At 46.3% G+C, this 22,964-nt stretch overlaps 1 protein-coding gene across 1 annotated transcript in view; it reads left to right on the top strand.

The window, feature by feature from the left end:
- The window catches only part of ALDH1L2 (aldehyde dehydrogenase 1 family member L2), a 61,786-nt gene that overhangs the window by 21,366 nt on the left and 17,456 nt on the right, over positions 1 to 22,964 (top strand). Inside the window, exons 5-15 of the mRNA XM_002711446.5 lie at positions 1,380 to 1,481; positions 1,661 to 1,750; positions 4,079 to 4,213; positions 5,323 to 5,448; positions 5,985 to 6,076; positions 9,032 to 9,179; positions 13,051 to 13,170; positions 14,448 to 14,575; positions 16,514 to 16,664; positions 19,348 to 19,418; positions 19,499 to 19,604. Coding sequence (XP_002711492.2) covers positions 1,380 to 1,481; positions 1,661 to 1,750; positions 4,079 to 4,213; positions 5,323 to 5,448; positions 5,985 to 6,076; positions 9,032 to 9,179; positions 13,051 to 13,170; positions 14,448 to 14,575; positions 16,514 to 16,664; positions 19,348 to 19,418; positions 19,499 to 19,604 — 1,269 coding nt within the window. The remainder of the gene's footprint in view (positions 1 to 1,379; positions 1,482 to 1,660; positions 1,751 to 4,078; positions 4,214 to 5,322; positions 5,449 to 5,984; positions 6,077 to 9,031; positions 9,180 to 13,050; positions 13,171 to 14,447; positions 14,576 to 16,513; positions 16,665 to 19,347; positions 19,419 to 19,498; positions 19,605 to 22,964) is intronic.

Raw genomic sequence — 22,964 nt, 5'->3', positions numbered from 1 at the left:
GCTTCTGTAGGCCTCCCATGAAAGACAAGACAAACATAAATAGCAGGGAAGAGAATGCGGGACACATCCCAGACGTGATTGGGCTCATGGACAGATTTTTTTAAATTTTTTTAATTTTTTTATTTTTTAAATTATTTTTGACAGGCAGAGTGGACAGTGAGAGAGAGACAGAGAGAAAGGTCTTCCTTTGCCGTTGGTTCACCCTCCAATGGCCGCCGCGGCCGGCGCGCTGCGGCCGGTGCCCCGCGCTGATCCGATGGCAGGAGCCAGGAGCCAGGTGCTTTTCCTGGTCTTCCATGGGGTGCAGGGCCCAAGCACTTGGGCCATCCTCCACTGCACTCCCTGGCCACAGCAGAGAGCTGGCCTGGAAGAGGGGCAACCGGGACAGAATCCAGCGCCCCAACCGGGACTAGAACCCGGTGTGCCGGGGCCGCTAGGTGGAGGATTAGCCTAGTGAGCCGTGGCGCCGGCCGCATGGACAGATTTTAAGTTTTTCTTTTTTTTTTCTTTTTTATTTTTTGACAGGCAGAGTGGACAGTGAGAGAGAGACAGAGAGAAAGGTCTTCCTTTGCCATTGGTTCACCCTCCAATGGCCGCCGCGGCCAGCATGCTGCGGCCAGCACACCACGCTGATCCGATGGCAGGAGCCAGGTACTTCTCCTGGTCTACCATGGGGTGCAGGGCCCAAGGACTTGGGCCATCCTCCACTGCACTCCCTGGCCACAGCAGAGAGCTGGCCTGGAAGAGGGGCAACCGGGACAGAATCCGGCGCCCCGACCGGGACTAGAACCCGGTGTGCCGGCGCTGCAAGGCGAAGGATTAGCCTAGTGAGCCGCGGCGCCAGCAGATTTTAAGTTTTTCTTCCAGCTATAGGATGCTAGAAAGCAAGTTGAATTAGTTAAGTACCATCATGCATACTTTTCATTATAATGAGGAAAATAATCCAACTATTTTATAACTGTATTTCCGAAGTGTCCATTGACTCAACAAGGGGAGGATAAAGTTTATTTAAACAAAGGAATCATTTTTAAAAGTGCCGGCTTGATACTGATAGGGAATAGACACAATGGGAATGGACACAAATCCTCTACCACTGTTTCTGTGACCTTGCTACTTGCTTAACTTTCCTCAGTCACAAGTCTCTCATCTACAAAATGGTAACAATAATATCCACATTACAGAACTCGTGGGATGTCTGTCAGCAAGAGGTATTTTAGCACACATTCTGCGCCTGCCATTTAAACAGACCTGAAGCAATGGTAGTTCTTCGATAGCCTCACATGCATTAATACTGTTATGCGCAGCTTCAGACAGACTGTACCATTGTTAATTACTGGGCTGTGATGCAGGGGACTTTTTTTTTTTTTTTTTGGCTTCAGGTAGAAGCTGTCCAACTCATAGCAGATGGAAAAGCTCCTCGAATTCCCCAGCCGGAAGAAGGGGCCACGTATGAAGGTATCCAGAAAAAGGAAAACGCCGAGGTACCTAAGTCAACTCAATGACACATCTCAGAGCTTTGAGTAGTTCCCAGTGCACTCGTTCCTGGCCAAAAGGCAGACCTCCAGGCCAACCCTCCCCGCCTCTGCCCCTGAAAGAGAGGAATTTCTATTGCTCTGAAACTCGGCATCAGGAGCTCAGCCTGTGCTTTGTGCTTTCCTAGATTTCTTGGGATCAGTCTGCGGAAGTCTTACATAACTGGATCCGAGGTCATGATAAAGTCCCTGGGGCCTGGACAGAGATCAATGGGCAGGTATGTCCTAGGGACCACTTTCCCCCCTCATACCACCTGAGGGGCTGGTGCTATGGCATAGTGGCTAAGCTCTGGCCTGCAGCACTAGCATCCCATAAGGGCACCTGTTTGAGTCCCGGCTGCTCCACTTCCAAGCCAGCTCCCTGCTAATGCACCCGGAAAGTAGCAGAGTTGGCCAAACCTTTCTTTATTTTTTAAAGGCTCTACAAAGATGTCTTGGCTTCTCCCGGTTCATCTCTCACTTAAGAGAGGGGTTTATGATTCCCTTGCCTTGATTCTGCCAGAATTGAGCTTTACTGTGAAACAGTCTTAGGAGCCTGCAGTTTGATGGGGAAAGCAGAGAAGCGAGTTGATATGCAGAATGCCCTAAGTGCTGCCATCGAGGCCCAGACTCGAGTGAGCCAGGCAAGGCTACCTGGAGAAGCGCACTGCTTTGCTCACACTTTGAAAAGTATTAACCAAGTGCAGAGCAAACAAACAGGAGAAGCCCTGAGGAGAGGACTCCGGTACCCAGGCAGGGACTCCAGAAAAAAGAGTTAATGAAGCCAGACCCTCAGCTGTGGGGAAGGGCACAGGAGAGAGGAGACAGGGGAGGCGGGCAGCACCAGGGGCCTTGGATCCTGGCTCTCAGGGTTCACCTCTTCTGGGAGTTTTCTGATCTCACAGATCCAGCCCGGCAGGGTTTGGTGTCCCTCCCTCCTCCGTGTTCCAATGGCACTCTGCCAACCTCTGTAGGGGTGTCAGTGACCCCTCCCCACGCACACCACAAACTATGCACTCCTTAGGGGCCAGGCTTCCTGTTATTGTATTGATCATCTCAGCACCTCAGCAGGATTCCTGGTGCATACCAGGTGCTGTGGGATCACTGAATGAGCAAGGATGTTTGGTGTAGGTAGCAGCGGGCATCTGAAGGCAGAGCGTGTCTATTAGAATTCTGGCTCTGAGGTCAGTGTCTGGCCTAGTGGTTAAGACACTGGGTAGGATGCCTGTGTCCCATCTTGGAGTACCTCGGTTCAGTACCTGGCTTCAGCTCCTGGCTCCAGCTTCTTGCTAATGCAGATGCTAGGAGGCAACGGCGATGGCTCAAGTGATTAAGTTCCTGCCATGTACATGGGAGACCTGCGGTGGGTTCCCGGCTCCCATCTTCAGCCCAGCCCAGGTCCAGCTGTTGCAAGCATTTGAGAGGGTGAACAAGTGGACAGGAGCTAGTTCTCTTTCTGCCTCATAGATAGATAGATAGATAGACAGACAGACAGACAGATAGACACAAAAATCTGGCTCTGCCATCATTAGCTATGTAGCCTCCCTTGGGCAAATTACTTAACTACTGGGACCCTTAGCTTTCTCAGGACTAATACTACTGCCTCCTGTATGGGTCATGGGTTATTGTAAAGATTAAGGGAGTCAATACATGCTAATTCACATAAGTACTAAGTACATACTTAGATGATGAACTCAAGAAGTATTAACTATCTTAGTGCTCAGTAAGTGATAACTAACAGTCACTGAATGGGAACAAGACACCAATCAGTGTCAGTTTCTCTGCATGCCAGTCTGGATCTGGCCCCTCACTTCTCATCACACTGTATTGTAATTGTCTGTTTGCCGCTGTGAGTCTCCCCTCACGGACACCTACCCTCAACACCTCCACACACCCCCATCCTGCCTTCAGGCTGTCAACGCCCAGAGCCTTTGATCTCATTCACCTTTGTCTTGCCAAGGACACATGTGAATTTATACTCATGTTGCCTAGCTGTGGTCATTTTGAAACTTTTCAATCACCTATTCACACACCATCTCTTGCTTTGTGCCCATGCTTGATAAGGTCTCACACTGGTGTATATCAGTCTTATCACAGATCATAATTTGAACGTCATCTGTTTCTTTTTTTTTTAAAGATTTGTTTATTTTACTTGAAAGAGTTACAAAGAAGCAGAGGCAGAGGGAGAGGGAAAGAGAGAGAGAGAGAGAGAGAGAGAGAGAGATGTCTTCCATCCGCTGGCTTACTCCCTAACCGCCCGCGGTTGGAGCTGGTCTGATCTGAAGCCAGGAGCCAGGAGCTTCTTCCAGGTCTCCTACACAGGTGCAGGGGCCCAAGGACTTGGGCCATCTTCCACTGCTTTCCCAGGACATAGCAGAGAGCTGGATTGGATGTAGAGCAGCCGGGACTTGAACTGGTGCTCATATGGGATGCTGGCACTGCAGGTGGTGGCTTTACCTGCCATGCCACAGCGCCAGGCCCCTAGCTGTTTCTACAGGGAGTAATGCACACCCCTGTGGACAGCTTGGCTTCCCAATCTGACTGTCTGGGTTTGATGTCTTTGTTAGATGGTCACCTTCTATGGCTCGTCATTACTGAATAGCTCTGTGCCTCCTGGAGAACCACTGGAAATTAAAGGTGCCAAGAAGCCTGGTCTTGTTACCAAAAACGGACTTGTTCTTTATGGTAACGATGGCAAAGCAGTGAGTGTTGCTTTTGATCACCTCTGAAACAACTGTTTGGGTTCCTCCATAACCCAAGCTCTTCAGGCGATTGCTTGCACTTGCTTATGTGGCTTTGGCTGGGATGTGGGGAAGCGCAGGAGATCTGTGCCTCCATTCTTTTCAGGGACTGAGCTGCCTCCAGGTGCCCTACGTGGACAAGACCCCTCAGGATAAGCCCCACAGAGCCACACGTACTGGTGTGCACAGGGCAGGAAGAGCTAGGAATCTACTCAGGGGACCAGGATGTGCATCCCTTCTTAGCACTCACGGGTCATGGGCAGGATGGCTCTCCCTCTGAGTCCTACTTTACCTGCCCGTAAAACAGAGAGGGAACCCACCTGTCTCCCTTCCCACTGCCAGAGCCTGAGGGGTGTGGGGAGGGGGGGCTCAAGCGAGTGGATGTGGCCCTCTTCAGGTGCACCCTGCCATGGCCTCACCAGGCAGGTGGCACCCACACTGCCTGGACTCAGTAGTGCTGGCTCTGGTCTCAGAGTGCTCTTGGACAGCTTCCCCACAAGGAGTGCAGAAGGGGATTTGCAGCAGGATAAACCAGTTGCTAAGACTGTAGGCTCTGGAGTCCAGCGAATGCCGGGTACTAATCTCAGCTTTGTTACTGAGCAAATTACTCAACCACATTGAGTCTCTGTTTCTGCATCGGCAAAATGGGAGTAATGATGGCATCTGGCATCTGCCTCCGTGAGGATGTATGACGCTAGAGAAGGTAGCCCAACCCACGCACACGCACTTCACTGTAAGTGCTCAGGTAATGGTGACAGCAGAATGCTAAGTAGTATCTGCTGTCATAGTGGGTTTTAATCCAAATACCTGCACCCAAAGGTCAGTCTTTCCAAGGCTTGCTCCCCATTTGACATGTGCCCCTACGCTTGACTGTCTCCTTTCTGCTGTCGTGATTAAAATGCCACTTTAGTCCTTTCGCATAATAGTGCATGTTTTTAAATGATATTTTTGTAATTTCCAAGCAAGCTTGTCCTTAAATCCCCACAAATATGCTTCCTTCTCCCACCACTTTCTCTCCTCACCACTTTCAACCTGTCCTAATTAACCCTTGTTTTGATGCTATTTTGTAGCTGATGGTAAGAAATCTGCAGTTTGAAGATGGGAAAATGATTCCTGCCTCTCAGTACTTTTCAGCGGGTGAGACGTCCGTGGTAGAACTCACAGCTGAAGAGGTGAAGGTGGCTGAGACCATCAAGGTGAACATGTGATGTCTTTAATATCACCCCGATCTCTAACCACGGGAGCATATTCATAGCCGGTACTCTCAGCCCTCAGCGTAGTGAGGTTGCAACTGTATTTCCTCCTTATTGTATTAATTGTGATAGGAAATCAACCTCAATATATATATATATATGCTCAAACAAGAGTGTATCTAAATTTATTTCTAATATAAGCAACCAAGGCAGTTCTAGGTTGGCATGGGGGGTGCGGACAGGAGTGGAGTCACATGGGAAGCAGGAGTCTGCTATCATCAAGGTCATTTCCATTCTGGACAGCGGAAAGAGCACAGAGAATTGCATGCAGGAGGTTTTGCCTAGGCCAACACTGGGGTGGTGAAGGTCAAGTCCACTCACGTTCGTGAGCCGCATCTGCTTTGACGCGATGCTGAGGACTGGATGACAGGACCGTGTGTACAGGATGGAGAGGAGACAGGCGGGGCAGAGAGCGAGCCAGCCTCCTCCACGCTGTTCTGTGAGACACTGCCCTCATCCCAGTTTCGCTTTTTGCGTAGCTCATCTGGGCCGGAATTCTGAGCAACGTCCCTGTTATTGAAGACTCAACGGACTTCTTTAAATCCGGGGCTCGCTCCATGGATGTTGTCAGGTAGAACCGCCACTACAGTGACTCTCAGGCCTGCACTAGGGATTTGGGTTTGGACTGTCAAACCCAGGACCTTTGTTCTCCATCACACCTGTCTCCTTGTCTCCTGCTCGCTGCTTTACTTCCTCTCCTTTTGTTTCCATGGTGAAATCCAGATATCTGGGATACTAATCCTTCTAATTGTTCGTTTCTTTTTAAAACTCGTCCTCACATTTCTTAGCTGACTCTCCTCCAATATGGAGAAGCTCTGGGTAGTCTGATTCAGAAAGATTCTGACATCGATTATCACACTTCCTCTCAAATCTTTTTTTTTTTATTAAGATGTATTTATTTACTTAAGAGGCAGAGTTACAGAGAGAGAGAGAGAGAGAGAGAGAGAGAGAGAGAAAGTCTTCTATTGGCTGGTTCACTCCTCAAATGGCCACAACAGCCAGAGCTGCACCCATCTGAAGCCAGGAGCCAGGAGCTTCTTCCTGGTCTCCCAAATGGGTGCAGGGGCCCAAGCACTTGGGCCATCCTCCACTGCTTTCCCAGGCTGTCAGCAGGTAGCTGGATCAGAAGTGGAGCAGCGAGGACTCAAACAGGCACCCATATGGAATGCCAGCGCCGCAGGCAGAGGATTATCCTACTATGCCACAACGCCAGCCCCAGTCCTCAAATTTTTTTTCTCCCAGTGTCCAAAATCACCCAGTGAGATGGATCTAGAATGAAGGTTGGCAGGCTACTTGCAGACGTAGGTAATCACCCTATAGTTAGAATGTGTCTACAGTGAATTACAGCAAGCTGCAAGGCTGGGTCCGGGAGTCTCCCCTGTGGCAAGGAGAGTGAACCTGCAGAGATCCTTTATCTTTACTGGGGGTGACGGGACAACTGGGAACTACCCAGGGGCTGTGCAGTCCTTTGATGATACTGCCAAGAATAGAAGCCAAGGAGTTTTTGACCCCAGGTCACACTAAGGTCATTCACTAATTAAATGAGGTAAAGAATGTTCCTCCTGGGACTGGCATGTGGCGCAACATGTTAAGCTGCCACCTGTGACACTGGCATCCCACATTAGCACTGGTTCCAGTCCCAGCTGCGCCACTTCTGATCCAGCTCCCTACTAATGCACCTGGGATGGCAGCAGATGATGGCCCGAGGACTTGAATCCCTGCCACCCACATGGGAGACCCCAGAAGAAGGTCCTGGCTCCTGGCTTCAGCCTGGCCCAGCTCTGGCTATTGTGGCCATTTGGGGAATGAACCAGTGGATAGAAGATATCTCTGTCTCTCTCTTTAACTCTACCTTTCAAATAAATAAGTAAATCATAAATAAAACAAAACAAAGAGAATGTTCCTCCTCTTAATGTAATCCTTCCTATCAGCAGAGCAATATTACTGATATTTATTTTATTTATCTCTGTGTATCATGTATTCACTCATTGATTTGACCTGATTTATTGAACAATTACTACCTATTGGGAACAGTTTGGCACTGAGGATACAGTTACGAACGAGACAGCGTCCCTTTATTTATTTGTGGGGCATTTATTTCAGTCATTGAAAACTGTCGTTCCAAGAGCGTGTAGTATTATCCAAAGCTGAGAGTTTTGCTTCCTCAAATTACAGATTTTTCAGCTATGATTCATGAGTTCCCAGAAACTTCAAATGAGCTTAACTAAAGCTTTCAGCTGTGTTATTAATACAGTTATTTGCTAGCAAGACACTCCTGCAGGAATTGTTCATTCCTGTGTGTCCGACTTAGCATTATCATCTAGTAGCATCATCTCCATAATATTCTCTGATATTATCTCTAGAACTAAGAGACCTCATCTCTTTTGAAGAATAAATGACTGAACAACAATTGGAATGAGCGTTCTATACTGCACCTGGGATGCCACTGCCATTCAAGAAATGTCAGCAGCTGTAACTTGAAAAAATAACAGGAAGGCTGGCGCCGCGGCTCACTAGGCTAATCCTCCGCCTTGCGGCGCCGGCACACCGGGTTCTAGTCCCGGTCGGGGCGCTGGATTCTGTCCTGGTTGCCCCTCTTCCAGGCCAGCTCTCTGCTGTGGCCAGGGAGTGCAGTGGAGGATGGCCCAAGTGCTTGGGCCCTGCACCCCATGGGAGACCAGGATAAGTACCTGGCTCCTGGCTTCGGATCAGCGCGATGCGCCGGCCGCGGTGCGCTGGCCGCGGCGGCCATTGGAGGGTGAACCAATGGCAAAGGAAGACCTTTCTCTCTGTCCTTCTCTCTCTCACTGTCCACTCTGCCTGTCAAAAAAAAAAAAAAAAAAAAAAAAAAAAAAAAAAAAACAGGGAAAATCAAGGATTGGAAAGGACTTAAAACATTATATTGACCCACTGCCTGATTCTAGCTAGAGCTATGTGAAGCACATAATATAGGCAGCGTCTGCTTTTCTTGTGCACAGTCCACAGGAAACAGTCTGCAGTATGACGTTCATTTCTCATGATCTTTACAGCTAGGGAACCGCCTTTAGTTACTATTCCTCGAGTGTAAAGGGGTCTTCAAAAAGTTCATGGAAAATGCATATTATGAAAAAAAACTAGGCATGCATTTCAAAGTGTTTTGCACCAAAATAAACTTCTCTTTTACTCCATTGCCATGAACTTGGTTTTATTCTATGAACTTGTTGAAGAGCTCTTGTACTGGAAAGGAACGTTGCTGACTTATGTGCTCCTTACTATCTTGCTGGTGACTAATTAACATGTTTTCCTGTTGATTTCTTTCCTTGTTAGTCATGGATGACGTTAAAAACAACCATCCTTCAAGACAGATTTTTAAAATATTCTTGCCCCCAGTCTTATCAACCTCTCCACTTACTATCACCGAGAACTCATAGGCTATATGTGGGCAGTGACACAAGTCTTACTTTGCAACAACCTGATGAATGCTAACCGTGCAGCCCCCTAAATGCTATGAAAACTGTAAGTAACGTGAGTTGGTTCTTGCCTTCAGGCTGGTGGAAGAGATCAGACAGAAGTGTGGCGGGCTTCAGTTACAGAATGAAGACGTCTACTTGGCCACCAGGTTTGAAGACTTCATCCAAAAGGTCGTGAGGAAGCTGAGAGGAGAGGACCAGGAGGCAGAGCTGGTGGTGGACTATGTGAGCCTTCCCTCCATGTGTCCGTTCACAGCATTCGCATCCAGACACGCCTGCAAATGCTGGGCTTTTACACTTTCAGCTTCACTGAGACCTAAGCCAGATACACAAATTAAAAATGTGCATTTCAATGGGGTTTTAAAAAGATTTCTTAATTTGTTTGGTTTTTGAGTGGCAGAGGGAAAGGGAGAGAGAAAAAGAGATATCCTGTGTCTGCTAGTTCATTCCCCAGATGGCCACCCAGCTGGGTCTGGGCCAGGCCAAAGCCAGGATCCAGGAACTACATCCAGGTCTCTCCAGAACTTGGGCCATCATCCACTGCCTTCCCAGGCACATTAGTGGGAAGCTGAATTGGAAGTGGAGCAGCCGGGACTTGAACTGGACTCCAATACTGAATGCTGGCATTGCAAGTGGCAACCTAACCTGCTGTGCCACAGCACTCACCCACAGTGATTTTTAGTATGGCCACCGAGCTGTGCAACCATCACCACTCTAATTTGAGACAATTTTCATCCCCCAGACAGAATCCTGTACCCACTGGCAGTCATTCTCTACTCCCTCACCCCCACCTCCTACTCCAGCCCCTGGAAACCACCAATCTCCTTTCTGCCTCTATGGGTCTCTCTATTCTAGCTATTTCCTATAAGTGGAATCAGAACACATGACATTTTGTGTTGAGCTTCTTTCACTTAGCATAATAGGTTCCAGATTCATCTGGGTTGTAGTGGCTGTCACCTCTCCATTCCTTTTTCTGGCCAAATAATATTCCACAGTTTCTTCGTCCAGGCATCTGTTGATTTATGAGTTGACACACAATTAGGTTCTTTCTACCTTTGGACTAGTAATACTGCTATGAAAATTCATGTGCACGTTTTTGTGTGAACATATGTTTTCATTCCTTCTGGGTACATGGCTAGGAGCAGAACTGATGAGTTATATGGGGACTATGTTTCACTTTTAAGTAAAAGCCAAACTGCTTTCCAGGGCAGTCACACCATTTTATAATCCTCCCAGTAATGTATGAAGGTCTCACTTCTCCACATCTTTGCCAGCACTTGCTGTGATTTGTCTTTTCTGTTAGCTGTCCTAGTGTGTGTGAAATAGTGTCTTGCTGCGGTCCTGGTTTGCATTTCCCTAATGAATAATGACATTGAGCAGCTTTTCATGGCTTATCAGCTGTTTGCATGTCTTCTTTGGAGAAGTGTCTGTTCAAATCCTTCGCCCATTTTTAAATTGGTCTTCTGTTTGCCACTTTACGGTTGACTTGTAAGAGTCCCTTGTAATTTTGGATACCAGGCCCTTATCAGGTATGTAATTTGCAAATGTCCTCTCTTATTCTGTGGACTTGCAATTCACTCTCTTGATAATGTCCTTTGAAACACAATTTATCTATTTTCTTTTGCCATTTGTACTTTCTATATGTCACGTCTCCTCCTTTACTGCCTTCTTTGTGCTAGTTATTGTCTGGGATGCCATCTTAATCCCTTATTATTTCTTTTACTATATTTTTAGTTATTTTCTTAGTGATCAGCTTAGGGATTACAATGAATAGTTTTGCTTAAAACACTCCAGTTCAGATTAATACCAACTTAGTACAGCTAGCATAGAAAACCTTTGCTGCAATATGGCTCTGTTCTATACCCCCCAATTTATGTCACTATTATCTATAAATTACTTCTTTATATATTACAACCCCACTAGTACAGTTTTGTAATTATTGCCTTAGGCAGTTATCTTTTATTTATTCATTTATTTAGTTTTAAAGCTTTATTTCAAAGGCAGAGTTACAGAGAGAAGGAGGGAAAGACACAGAGAGAGGTCTTCCATTCACCAGTTCACTCCCCAAATGGCCACAATGGCTAGGGCTGGGCCAGATCAGAGCCAGGAGCCAGAAGCCAGGAGCCAGGAGCTTCTTCCTGGTCTCCCACATGGGTGCAGGGGCCCGAGTTCTTGGACCATTTTCCTTTCCCAAGTGCTTAGTAGGGAGCTGGATTGGAAGTAGAGCAGCCAGGACTCGAACTGGTACCCATGTGGGATGCAAGCATTTCAAAAAGCAGCTTTTCCCACTGTGTCACAAGGCCAGTCCTCATTTATCCATTTTTAAAACTGTATTTATGGGGCCAGTGCTGTGGTGTAGTGGGTAAAGCTGCCACCTGAAGCGCCAGCATCCCATATAGGCACCGGTTCGAGTCCCAGCTGCTCCTCTTCTGATCCAGCTCTCTGCTATGGCCTGGGAAAGCAGAAGATGGCACAAGTCCTTGGGCCCCTGTACCCATGAGAAGTACCTGTACAATGGAAGAAGCTTTGGCTCCTGGCTTCGGATTGGTGCAGCTCCAGCTGTTACGGCCAACTGGGAAGTGAACCAGCAGATGGAAGACCTCTCTCTCTCTCTCTGCCTCTCCCTGCCCTGCCACCGTATAACTCTTTCAAGTAAATAAATAAATAAATCCTTTTTAAAAAAGTGTATTTATTTCAGAAGCAGAGAGACATAGATAGACAGAGCTTCCATTAGCTAGTTTACTCCCCCAAATACCCCCAACAGCAAGAACTGGGCCAGGCTAACCCATGGTGTGGGAACTCAATCCAGGTTGCCCACGTGAGTGCCTGGGACCAAATCTGCATGGGCAGGAAGCTGGAGTCATGAGCTGGATCCAGGCATCAAACCCAGGTACTTCAGTGCGGGATACAGATAGTCTAACCAGCATCTGACCCGCTAGGCTAAACAACCATAACAGTTGTATTTTAATTAGGATAGAGGAATGAAAGAGTTCAAAATAGGAGTCTATTTTTTTTTTTTTTTTTTTTTTGGACAGGCAGAGTGGACAGTGAGAGAGAGACAGAGAGAAAGGTCTTCCTTTTGTCATTGGTTCACCCTCCAATGGACACCACGGCTGGCACGCCATGCTGATCCGAAGGCAGGAGCCAGGTGCTTCTCCTGGTCTCCCATGGGGTGCAGGGCCCAAGCACTTGGGCCATCCTCCACTGCACTCCCTAGCCACAGCAGAGAGCTGGCCTGGAAGAGGAGCAACCGGGACAGAATCCGGTGCCCCGACCAGGACTAGAACCCGGTGTGCCGGCGCCGCTAGGTGGAGGATTAGCCTAGTGAGCCGCGGCGCCGGCCAATAGGAGTCTATTTCTACCAACTTCCACATTTATTTAAGCGGTTAACTCCACCAGTCCTCTCTGTTTCTTTTGTGTGGATTTAAGCCACTGGCGAGTGTTCTTCCATTTCAGCCTGAAGGACTCCTTTTAGTAGTTTTTGTAGCCCAGGTGTGCTAGCAATGAATTTTTAAATTTTTGTTCATTTGGGAATAAATTTCTCCTTCATTTTTGAGAGACATTTTTGCTGTATGAAACAGTTTTCATGATCTTTATTTTATTGCTAAAAATTGGGCTTCATAGCAATTGACTAATCTAAATTCACTTGCTAAACAACGGTGGAGAGTACAATTTAGGCAACATGTATGTAACAGAGAGAAAGCGAAAATTGGGAGGAAACACTTAAAATGGCACTAATGTAATAGGAAACCTATTGGCATTTTCAGATTTAAATGCAATCAATGGCTGTGCTCCATCAGTGCTGTCACTAGATGGCGGTGTGTCCATTAGCTACAGGTCTTGTGTGTTGGCTTCATCCTACAGACTCTGAGCTCTGTATTTATAAAGTCCAACCTGGGGTTCTGCACATCACAGTTACTAACTTCTTGCCTCAGGGCCCAAGCAGAGCATCTTGGGCCTAGATCTTACCTGTGCTTGTATCTTCCACTGACTTAACTTCTCTCTCTGCGTTAGTAAGCTCTTTATTGCTATTTAATATCAAATCAATAAACCCAGAAACCCACTGATTCTGTTAACAGAATTCTCTCTTTCATAGGTTTCAAAGGAGGTCAATGAAATGACAGTAAAAATGCCATACCAGTGTTTTATAAATGGAGAGTTCACGGACGCCGACGATGGAAAGACGTATGACACTATCAACCCAACGGATGGATCTGTGAGTGATGACACAGTGTGTGGGGACAACGGGTCATGCAGTTGCACTTTATACACAGGTATAAAACAGGCAGTCTTAAGGAGTCTTAAGGAGCTACCTATTGTCTGTCTGTCCCTCTCTCTCTCTGCCACCACGCATTTCATACAAATGTACCTCATATGTATCTTTCAACTTATCTATTCCCTTGTTGCTATTAACTATAGAAATCTAGTTACAGACTGGCTATTTATGATGACTTTAATCAAACAGCTGTACCTGTACCTGTCACAGGCACCCCTGTGCATAGAGCTGTGTGTGGAAAAATTTGTACATTCTTTGAATAATCATGGTAAGGAATTCAGCTTCCTTAAGGCACCAGAAGAAACAGTGTTTCCAAATGCACCCTTCCATAATGTAGGCTGGCATGAAACGTCCCAGTGCCAGATGGCTCATTTTCAAGCTAGGATTGTTCCTTTTTCTTTTTTCTCTTTCTAAAAGATTTACTGATTTATTTGAAAGTCAGAGCAACAGAGAGAGAGAAGAGAGATATGTTTCATCCTCTGGTTCATTCTCCAAATGGCTGCAACAGCCAGGGCTGGGCCAGGCTAAAGCCAAGATCCAAAACCTCCATCCGGTTCCTCCATGTGAGTGGCAGGGGCCCATGCACTTTGGGCCATCATCTGCTGCTTTCCAGGTGCATTGGCAGGGAGCTGGTTCGGAAGCCAGGTAGCCAGGACTTAAATGGTGCTTCAGTTTGGGATGCAGGCATTGCAGGTGGTGTCTTAAACTGCCACACCACAATGCTGGCCCCTCTTTTTTCTCCTCTCCTTTTTTTTTTTTTTTTTAAGATTTATTTATTTTATTTGAAAGGCAAAGTTACAGAGAGGCAGAGGCAGAGAGAGAGAGAGAGAGAGCCTTTTATATACTCATTCACTCCCCCAAATGGCCACGACAACCAGAGCTGTGCCGATCCAAAGCCAGGGGCCAGGAGCTTCTTCCAGGTCTCCGACACAGGTGCAGGGGCCCAAGGACTTGGGCCATCTTCCACTGCTTTCCCAGGCCGTAACAGAGAGCTGGATCGGAAGAGGAGCATCGGGACTTGAACTGATGCCCACATGGTGTTACGCCACAGCACCAGCCCCTTTTCTTTACTCTTTTAATGGACGCATTAATTTTCCATCATAACATCCTTTGGATTTTATTAGCAGTACTCTATTTCTCCTAGTAATGTAATATTAACGCCAAGGACCACATGTATGTGTGTTTTACATAATCTGTTTTTATTTACCTTGTAATAGACAATATGCAAAGTCTCCTATGCATCTCTGGTGGATGTCGATAAGGCAGTAGCAGCCGCGAAAGAGGCTTTTGAAAACGGAGAATGGGGAAGAATGAACGCGAGAGAAAGGGGACGACTGATGTACAGGTGAGCGTGTTTTTTAGCTGAAAGTCAGAGAGACTTCTCACCTGCTAGTTCACTCCCCAAATGCCTACAGCAGGCAGGGGTGGACCAAGCTAACGCGAGAAGCTAGGAACTCAGTCTGGGTCTCCCACACGGATGTCAGGGACTCTACCACCGCATCTCAGGGTGTGTGTGTCAGCACAAAGCTGGACATGGGAGCAGGGACAGAACTTGAGCCCAGGCACTCTGATATGATATATGACATCTTAACCAGTGTACAAAATCCGTGCATACTTTTTAGAAAAGCAAGTCTACAACCTTTGGATATTGTCTAATATTGCCAAGATTTTTAAAAATTTCTACAAAACATTTTAGTATGCACCTGTGATGGACTGTGCCCGCTGTTGTTGGATCATGTAACATCCTGTATACATGAGCTCCTGATGTTTGTGTTATGGTTGGTATCAGCTGGAGTCCCCGTAGGAAAGAGGTTTGGTAAAGGACAATTTACAGAGATGCGGGTGAGGTCTCGGCTATCCAACAGAGGATCCTGAGGCACCCCCAGGTGTGGCCAGCGGCAGGGGAAGCTGTTCCTCCCCCAGGGTCTCGGGCAAGGAGCCAGGAGCTGTTACTGGAATCTAGCAAGATCTGCAGCTGTAGACGACCATGTGACAGTGGCCGCTGGTGCAGGGACACAGCAGCTCCTGGCCCACGGCCTATCAGGGAGCTGAATCCCCTGACCACTTTTTCCTCCAGTTCCCCGGCCTCCTGCAGGTGCCTCCTGGGGTCTGTCATTGGCCAAGCCTGTGAGGGAGCAAGGAGCCAGGTGAGGTAGACTATAAAGGTCACCTGCCAAGGCCACACAGCAGGATAGAGAATGGATAGAGAGGTGCGAACGGAGAACACCCACCACCCTGCTTTCAGCCAAGCCTCAGTCTTCTCCCCACCCCTCCTCCATGTTCAAATACATTAATGAAAAGGAAAAACAAGATTTCTTAGAGCAAAATTTGGAAGAAACACTGAGGGAGGGGGATTTCAAGCCTGAATCTAGGACACCTCAGAAAACTGTTAAAGTTAAGAAGGAAAACAAATGGAGGAGGGAAATACAAAAGATGAATTTTGACCATGTTATAGACTTTATACTTGTACTTATCTTCCCATAGAAAATGAACACCAAACAGAAATCAACTGTGGGGTTTGTCAGTCATTCCACAGGTATTCTTTGGTTAGTGCTGTCAGCTCTCCATGTCTACAGATTCTCACATCCATGGATCCAGCCAATATTAGACAGAAAACATTTTTTAAAAATGCAACTGTATTGAACATATACAGACTTTGTTTCTTGTCATTATTCCCTAAACAATACTTGTATAGTCCAACATCTACATAGCATTAGGTAATATAATAGCATTATATTAGCAATAGGTAATGTAAGTAATTTAGAGATGATTCAAAGTATAGGGGGGAATTATGTAGGTTTTATGCAAATATTATGTCATCTTTTGTAAGGGTCTTGAGTATCTAAGGATTTTGGCATTGCAAAGGGTCGTGGAACCCATCCCCCATGAGTACCAATGGACGCTGTATTTCTGTACCAACCAGAAATCCTCAAGTGTTCATACATTCTCAAGGGGTGTGGGTTGCCCCATAATATCTCCCTTTGCATTCATGAACTGTGCACCTGCCCGGTGTTTTCCATCATCGATCACCTTGGACTACCACAGCGCAGTCACTGTTCTACTTGTTACACCTAGACTCACACGTGGCAAGAGATACACGCTTCCAACACCTTCCGCTTTTCCTTTGTCACTCTGGAAGCAAACTACTTATGAAGTTCTTTGTTGGCTCTGCAGTAAGGACTGGCTCCTGATTCACTCATCTTTACCTCTGAGTTGTCCGTCCTGTGATGCTGCCTTCCACGGCTTCAACATTTCATGAATGCCTCTCTTTCGCCAACCGCAGACTCGCAGACTTACTGGAAGAGCATCAGGAAGAGCTGGCAACCATTGAAGCCCTCGATTCAGGCGCCGTCTACACCCTGGCTCTGAAGACTCACATTGGAATGTCTGTGCAAACATTCAGATACTTTGCTGGCTGGTGTGACAAAATTCAGGTACCCACCAATGTTATTTGTTTGAAAGGGGGAAAGGACGAACATTTATTAGCTGATGCCAGGCACAGTGTCTGATCTTCGCTTTATACAGGTTTCCTCACTCACGTGGCCTGCCTGTCTTAGCCCTTTTTGAGCTGCTATAACAGAACACCTGAGATTGGATAATTTATAGAAACAAGACTTTATTCTCTCCCAGTTCTGGAGGCTGAGAAATCCACGATCAGGGAGCTAGCAGGTTTGGTCCCTGGCTCCAAGACAGTGACCTGTAGCTGCACCCTCCAGAGAGGAGAAATGTGTCCTTGGATGAGAGCAGAGAAGAGTGACCGCGCTCCTGCGAGCCCTCTTGTATACAGCGTGAATCCATTCGTAAGGGCACAGCCCCACCACCTCCCCTTAGGCCCCATCTCCCAGCACTGCTGGGTGCACGGAGGGATGCATTCAGACCATCGCAGTGGTCACAACATCCCTGGGAAGGAAATGGGTGGACCCGACCCCCTGATTACAGGGAAGGGGAGAGAGGCTTGGGGAAATGAACGCCTTTCCTGTCACCCATAGCAAGGAAACCAGAAGACCAGGTTTGAACTCAAGATTTTCTGTATCTGAAGTCTAACAGTAAGCTGTGCACTTTAACAGCTCCTGTCCAGGAAGCCTCTGGACTGACTGACAGGTTCCTGGGATCACAGAGGGGTTCCAAATTCACAAGTCCACAGAGGCCAGGGAGTTCATGTAAATCATAGAAGTAGACTGAGTATAAAAATTTTTTTATAAAGACATGGGTGCAATAAAAATTCCATTTTCCTTTTACTCGAAGATAAAGAATAGCACCTGCGTATTGATAAATGTCGCTCCCCCTCTTCGTGGAGGAACGACACAGGACCCTGCGCTGTTCTTTCGTCTGCTCGGCCCTCCCCGGGTTTGCTGCTGGTTCTTCCCGGGTTGGCTACTATCCCTTCCACCTCCGTGGAAGGGCAGTTCCCCCTGGCCACATTCCCCACTTCCGCAGGGGAGCGGCACACCGCCGGCCGGCTCTCTCGGGGGCTGCACGGGTGTTCCTTCAGCTAGATGTTCCCCTTAGATGTTCCCGGTGCATGCCGTCTCTCTCCTCCTTTATAGTCCTCCTCCGCCAATCCCAACTCGGCTGCCCACACGCCGAGTACGCTGCTCTCCAATCAGGAGCAAGTCCTACAGTTTATTAGTTGAACTGGAGGCAGCTGTGCGGAAGCTGTTTACTTCTCTCCCAGCGCCATATTGTGGGAGAGCAGATGCATAGAATAAGTCTTAATTCCAGTAACTCAGTCCAGTCCGGATTGCTCCCCACAATAAATGGCAAGAACACTTGGCCTGACCACTGGGGATACAAGGGAAGAGTAAGGACTATGGCACACAGCAGAGTGCATGCTGCTCCTACCTGCATGATAGCTGCTGCAGTTTCAGTTATCACAACCAAATTCCCAGCAGGAAGATGGAGGAAGCGGGAAATGGAGAGAAGGGCTACCGGGCTTTAAGAGGTACTCCCTCTCCTGGGGCTGTGTGCCTGTGTTTCCCACAGGCCCTGTCCATCTGCTAAGGAGACTGGGACACATGATTTCTATCAGGGTGCATTGCTGCCACTGATCTTAATACAAAGTCAAGTGCGTCCAAGTGCCAAGCACCAGCTGATATGCTATCTCTAAGCTTTACTCTCTTCATCTGTAAAATGGTCACAATAATACATACCTCGCAAGTTAAGGGGATTGAAAACAAGTGTTTATAAATTACCGAATTAGACAAGTCTGCAACATGATGGGCCTTGCATATAAATGAGGGTTTTGTTTTTTTTTTGTTTTGTTTTGTTTTGTTTTTTTTATTGTTCAGGCACAAAGTCATGCATATGTGGGTATTTAGTAATGGTGGTTCAGGTCCAACCCTGACCCTGATTCTGAAATCCGAATATCTCCGAAACCCCAAAACTGATTTGTTTGATTGGCTCAAACTCATCTGGTGCCAAACCCTGACCTTGAATGAAAATGAATCTATTGATGATCTTTATTTCTTCCTGTCACTTATTTACCTCACTTCCACGAGGTCCAAAGGCAGGCAGGCAGGCAGGGCTAGTGGGTGAGACAGATGCCAAGCCATCCCTAGCACTCTGTGACGCGTTCACTAAAGGCTGTCTCTTGGCCTCCTGACAACACTGAAGTGCCAGCCATCCCAGCAACCTTCTGAGCAGAAAGAAGGAAGAAGCAATCGGCGAGAAAGGAGGGGAGGGTAAAAGAGCGCTTGTCTGAGGCGAGTCACCCACTTACTGAGCATTCCTCTTGCGATGCCCTCTGCTTTCACCTGTCATCGACCACCCCTATCTGTTATAGACACTGGGAGTCACATTTTATCTGGGTACCTTGCTTATTAAGGTAGGGATTCTGCTCACAAGGACAAAGGAGAGAGTGGACATTAAGCAGGCAATTAACATTCTCTGCCACACCAACAAGTTGGGAATGGGTGGTGACTAAATGAGTATTGTGTTTGTTCTGGGAAAGAAGTCTCTTTTTTTTTTTTTTTTTTTTGGTCATGGATTTTTTTTTTTATAAATCAAACACATCTTTTTCTTATCAGCTAAGAAAAAACAAGAACAGAAAATGGACTTTGAGGTTAAATTTCCTAGTTTAAATGAATACAATCAGGATCAACGTTTTTTATTCTTTAGGGTTCTACAATTCCAATCAACCAGGCCCGTCCAAATCGCAATCTGACCTTCACCAAGAAGGAGCCACTTGGGTAAGACAACACGGGGCTTCTGAGCGACTCACAGATTGTTCACTCGAGACCACCAAGGATGTCGATTTGTCCCCCTGCAGGGTCTGTGCCATTATCATCCCCTGGAACTACCCGCTGATGATGCTGGCATGGAAAAGTGCTGCGTGCCTGGCAGCAGGCAACACCTTGGTGCTCAAGCCGGCACAGGTACGATGCCACAGGGCCAGGTTTACAGTCACCTGCTCTCCTAGACACTTAAAACAGAGCCATGCCTTTATACGCAGAATAGCTGTAAGCAAAAATGGGTTGCAGCTTATGAGAGCTTTTCATGTACCACAGACAACTTCTCACCTTAGTACATGCTCATCCTTAATAACTACCTAGTGCTGTTTACCCTAGCCATTAAAATGCCACTTGGGATGCCCACATCCCAAATTGGAGTGGTTGGGTTCAGGTCTCGGCACCACTCCACAATCCGGCTTCTTGGTGATGTACACCCTGGGAGGCAGCAGGTGATGGCTCAAATACTTGGGTTCCTACAGCCTACATGGGAGATCCAAATGGAGTTAGAGGCGCCAGCCCTGGATGTTGTGGACATTTGGAGAGTATACCAGAGAATAGGAGATCTCTCTCTCTCTCCCTTCAAATAAATAAAAAAATTTAAAATATAAAAAGTTTTAAATAATTTCATTAAAATATGTATACATTCGAAAATTTTGAAATGCATATGTCTTAAGAGAAGTAAATGGGCAAAAGCTGTCATTATGCCCCAGCCAATCAGTTTAATTCCCTAGAGGCAGCCAATATGATTAATGGTTTATTTATTAGTTTCTTAGGTCTTCCAGAGAAAATAATCTGCATCTACAGTCATGTACATATAAACAAGGGATTTTCTGGAAAATGAAATTAAAAGATGATTCAAGGGATAAGTGTTTGGCCTAGCGGTTGAGATGCTAGTTCAGACACCCATGTCCCATCTGGGATAGCCTGGGTTGGATGCTTGCCCCTGGCTCCTGATTCCATCTGCCAGCTACTGCAGACCCTGAGAGACAGGCAGCAAGTGCTGACTCGAGTACTTGGGTCCCTAACACACATTTGAGACAACTGGATTGAGATTCTGGCTCCCAGCTTTGGCCTGGTCCAGCCCTGGTCATTTTGGGTATTTGGAGAGAACCAGTAGATGGGAGCTCACTCACGCGCTCTCTCTCTCTCTCTACCTCTCAAATAAATAAATACACGCAAATTTTCCATGAATATTCATAGTTATATATATATTCATATTTAAACAGAAATCTACATATGAGTATATGGTTTTTAACCCATTAAAAACCCAGTGAGGAGGGAGAGGGAAACAAGATGAATAAGTTCTAGAAATCTGCTGTACAAAGTTGTGCCTGTTATTAACAATATTATATTCTATGCTTAAAAATTTAAAAGAATACTATCATGATAAGTGTACTTACCACAATAAAATCAAATTTAAAAGCACACCAGTAGAGTTCTATGCATACTTACCAAGGCAATTCTTATTTTAAAAATTTTCTTTTTATTTAACAGTATTCTATAGACAAACAATATCCTGTAATATTTCAGTTTCCAAGAACACATTTTATTTCATTAATCCATAATTAAGATCTGAATCTTCAGATTTTTCCACCTATTGTTAGTCTAAACTGCGCTGCAATTCATAACCTTATAGACACGTCATCCTGCACATGTGCAAGCACATTTATGAGGTATGTTGCTAGTAGCAGGATCATTTAGCTAGAAGACACATGTGTTTGTGTCATAGACAGGGACAAGTCCTTCCAAGGAGTTGTGCTAACTCCCCAGCGCTGTCGAAGAGTGCTGGACAGCAGCCCCTCCGCAGCACCACCCATGAAATGGCAAGAGGCAGACCCAGGGGGGAGAGGAGGCAATTTCTAGCCAAGTGTCTTCAAACGAAAAGTCATGTTATCTGGGCTCTGTTGGTCAAGATTCTGTTTTGACTGGCCCAGGCTGGAGCACAGTACTGGTGCTGCTTCAAAATTTCACATTTGTTTCTGTGGTACAGCCGGGGTGAAGAGCCAGCAACTGGTCCCCAGCGAGAGTGCTCAGCACTGAAGAATGTGAAAAGCCTAATGATGTCCAAATACCAGAAACTTTTACTGAGGGCACAGATCTGCACCTGACACTGTGCAAATGAGGCTGGCTCTGTCTGTGACTGAAAAGTGATTGACAGCTTACTCATGGGTCATGCTAATTCTGAGAATTAGCAACCCAGAGTTGCCATCATTGTATTGGAATTATTGTTTTAATTTTATTGACAATATTGTACAGTGATGGTATTTAATCATCCAGATGGGCATTAGGTATTCAAGCCGTGTGTGAACAGGACTGAATGTAGATGGTTCTTCCCCTTTTTTAAAAAAATAATTAACTTAAAGAGAGACAGATAGACCTTTCACCCCCACAAAACCTACGATAGCCAGGGCAGGGCCAGACCAAAGTTGGAATCTGGGAACCTAATCCATGTCTCCCATGTGAGTATCAGGGACCCAACCATTTGAGCCATCATCTACTGCCTCCCAGGGTGAGCATTAGCAGGAAGCTGGTTTGAAAGCAGAGTCAGGACTTGAACTCAGGCACTCTGATATGGGATGTGGGTGTCTTAAGAGCTAGACCGAACACCCTGCCCTAGTGTGTGACATCTATGCAAATTCTTTGGTGGCCACTTATCCATTTTATGAAAGTTGGTTTGCTTAACTAACTATCTGAGGGTACTTCAAAAAGTTCATGGAAGGTAGAATAAAAAGATCAGGTTTTTTTTTTTTTTTTTTTTTTTTGATATTTTGGTTCTTCCAGAAGTTCATGGAAAATGTGTGCTATGAATAACTATGCATGAATTTCCAAATTTCTTTTCATCAAAATAAACTTATTATTTAGTTCCATTTTTCCATGAACACTTCGCTCTCCCCTTACATTGAGTCTGTGACCCAATGTAACCACATTCCCTGGCAATGCTCTGAAACAATTGAGCCTGTCAGGGCACCACTGCCACCCCCTAACCCCTGGGGAGCTCCAGTTCTGCGCTGGGACACGGCACAGACCCTGTGACCGAGCTTCAGACGGAGCGTGCCTTTGCCCACCACAGAACGGATGTGAGTTATGTACGTATAATTTATTTCTAATCCAAAATGTCACTCAAAATACATAAATAGAAAGTCCACAATTCGCTCTTCACACCTCAATGGATCTTGCACACTGCATTTATTTAGGGACCAAGCAGACTGACGAAGTACTAATTTAAGACTGAATTAGCATTGGTTTGTAGAGCATGAAAGTATGATTTCATTGTGCTTCTGAGACATGTGCCACTATAATAGACGTTCAAGTGAGCTCCACTGTATGCCCCTTTTTGTATAAGAAGGGGAAATAAGAAAATATGGTTTTGCTCGTTTGGACAAAACGAAATACCAAGAAGGGAAAAACCAGAGACTAATGAGGTTGATCATCTGTTATGGGAATGAGTATCTCAATTTTTATTCTAGGTTTTCACCCACAGAGATAAGAATTCTAAGCAGAGGC

Source organism: Oryctolagus cuniculus, chromosome 11 (genome assembly GCF_964237555.1).
Source record: "Oryctolagus cuniculus chromosome 11, mOryCun1.1, whole genome shotgun sequence".
Taxonomy (NCBI): Eukaryota; Metazoa; Chordata; class Mammalia; order Lagomorpha; family Leporidae; genus Oryctolagus; species Oryctolagus cuniculus.
Note: the sequence above shows the minus strand (reverse complement) of the source record. Positions and strands in the feature narration are given on the sequence as shown.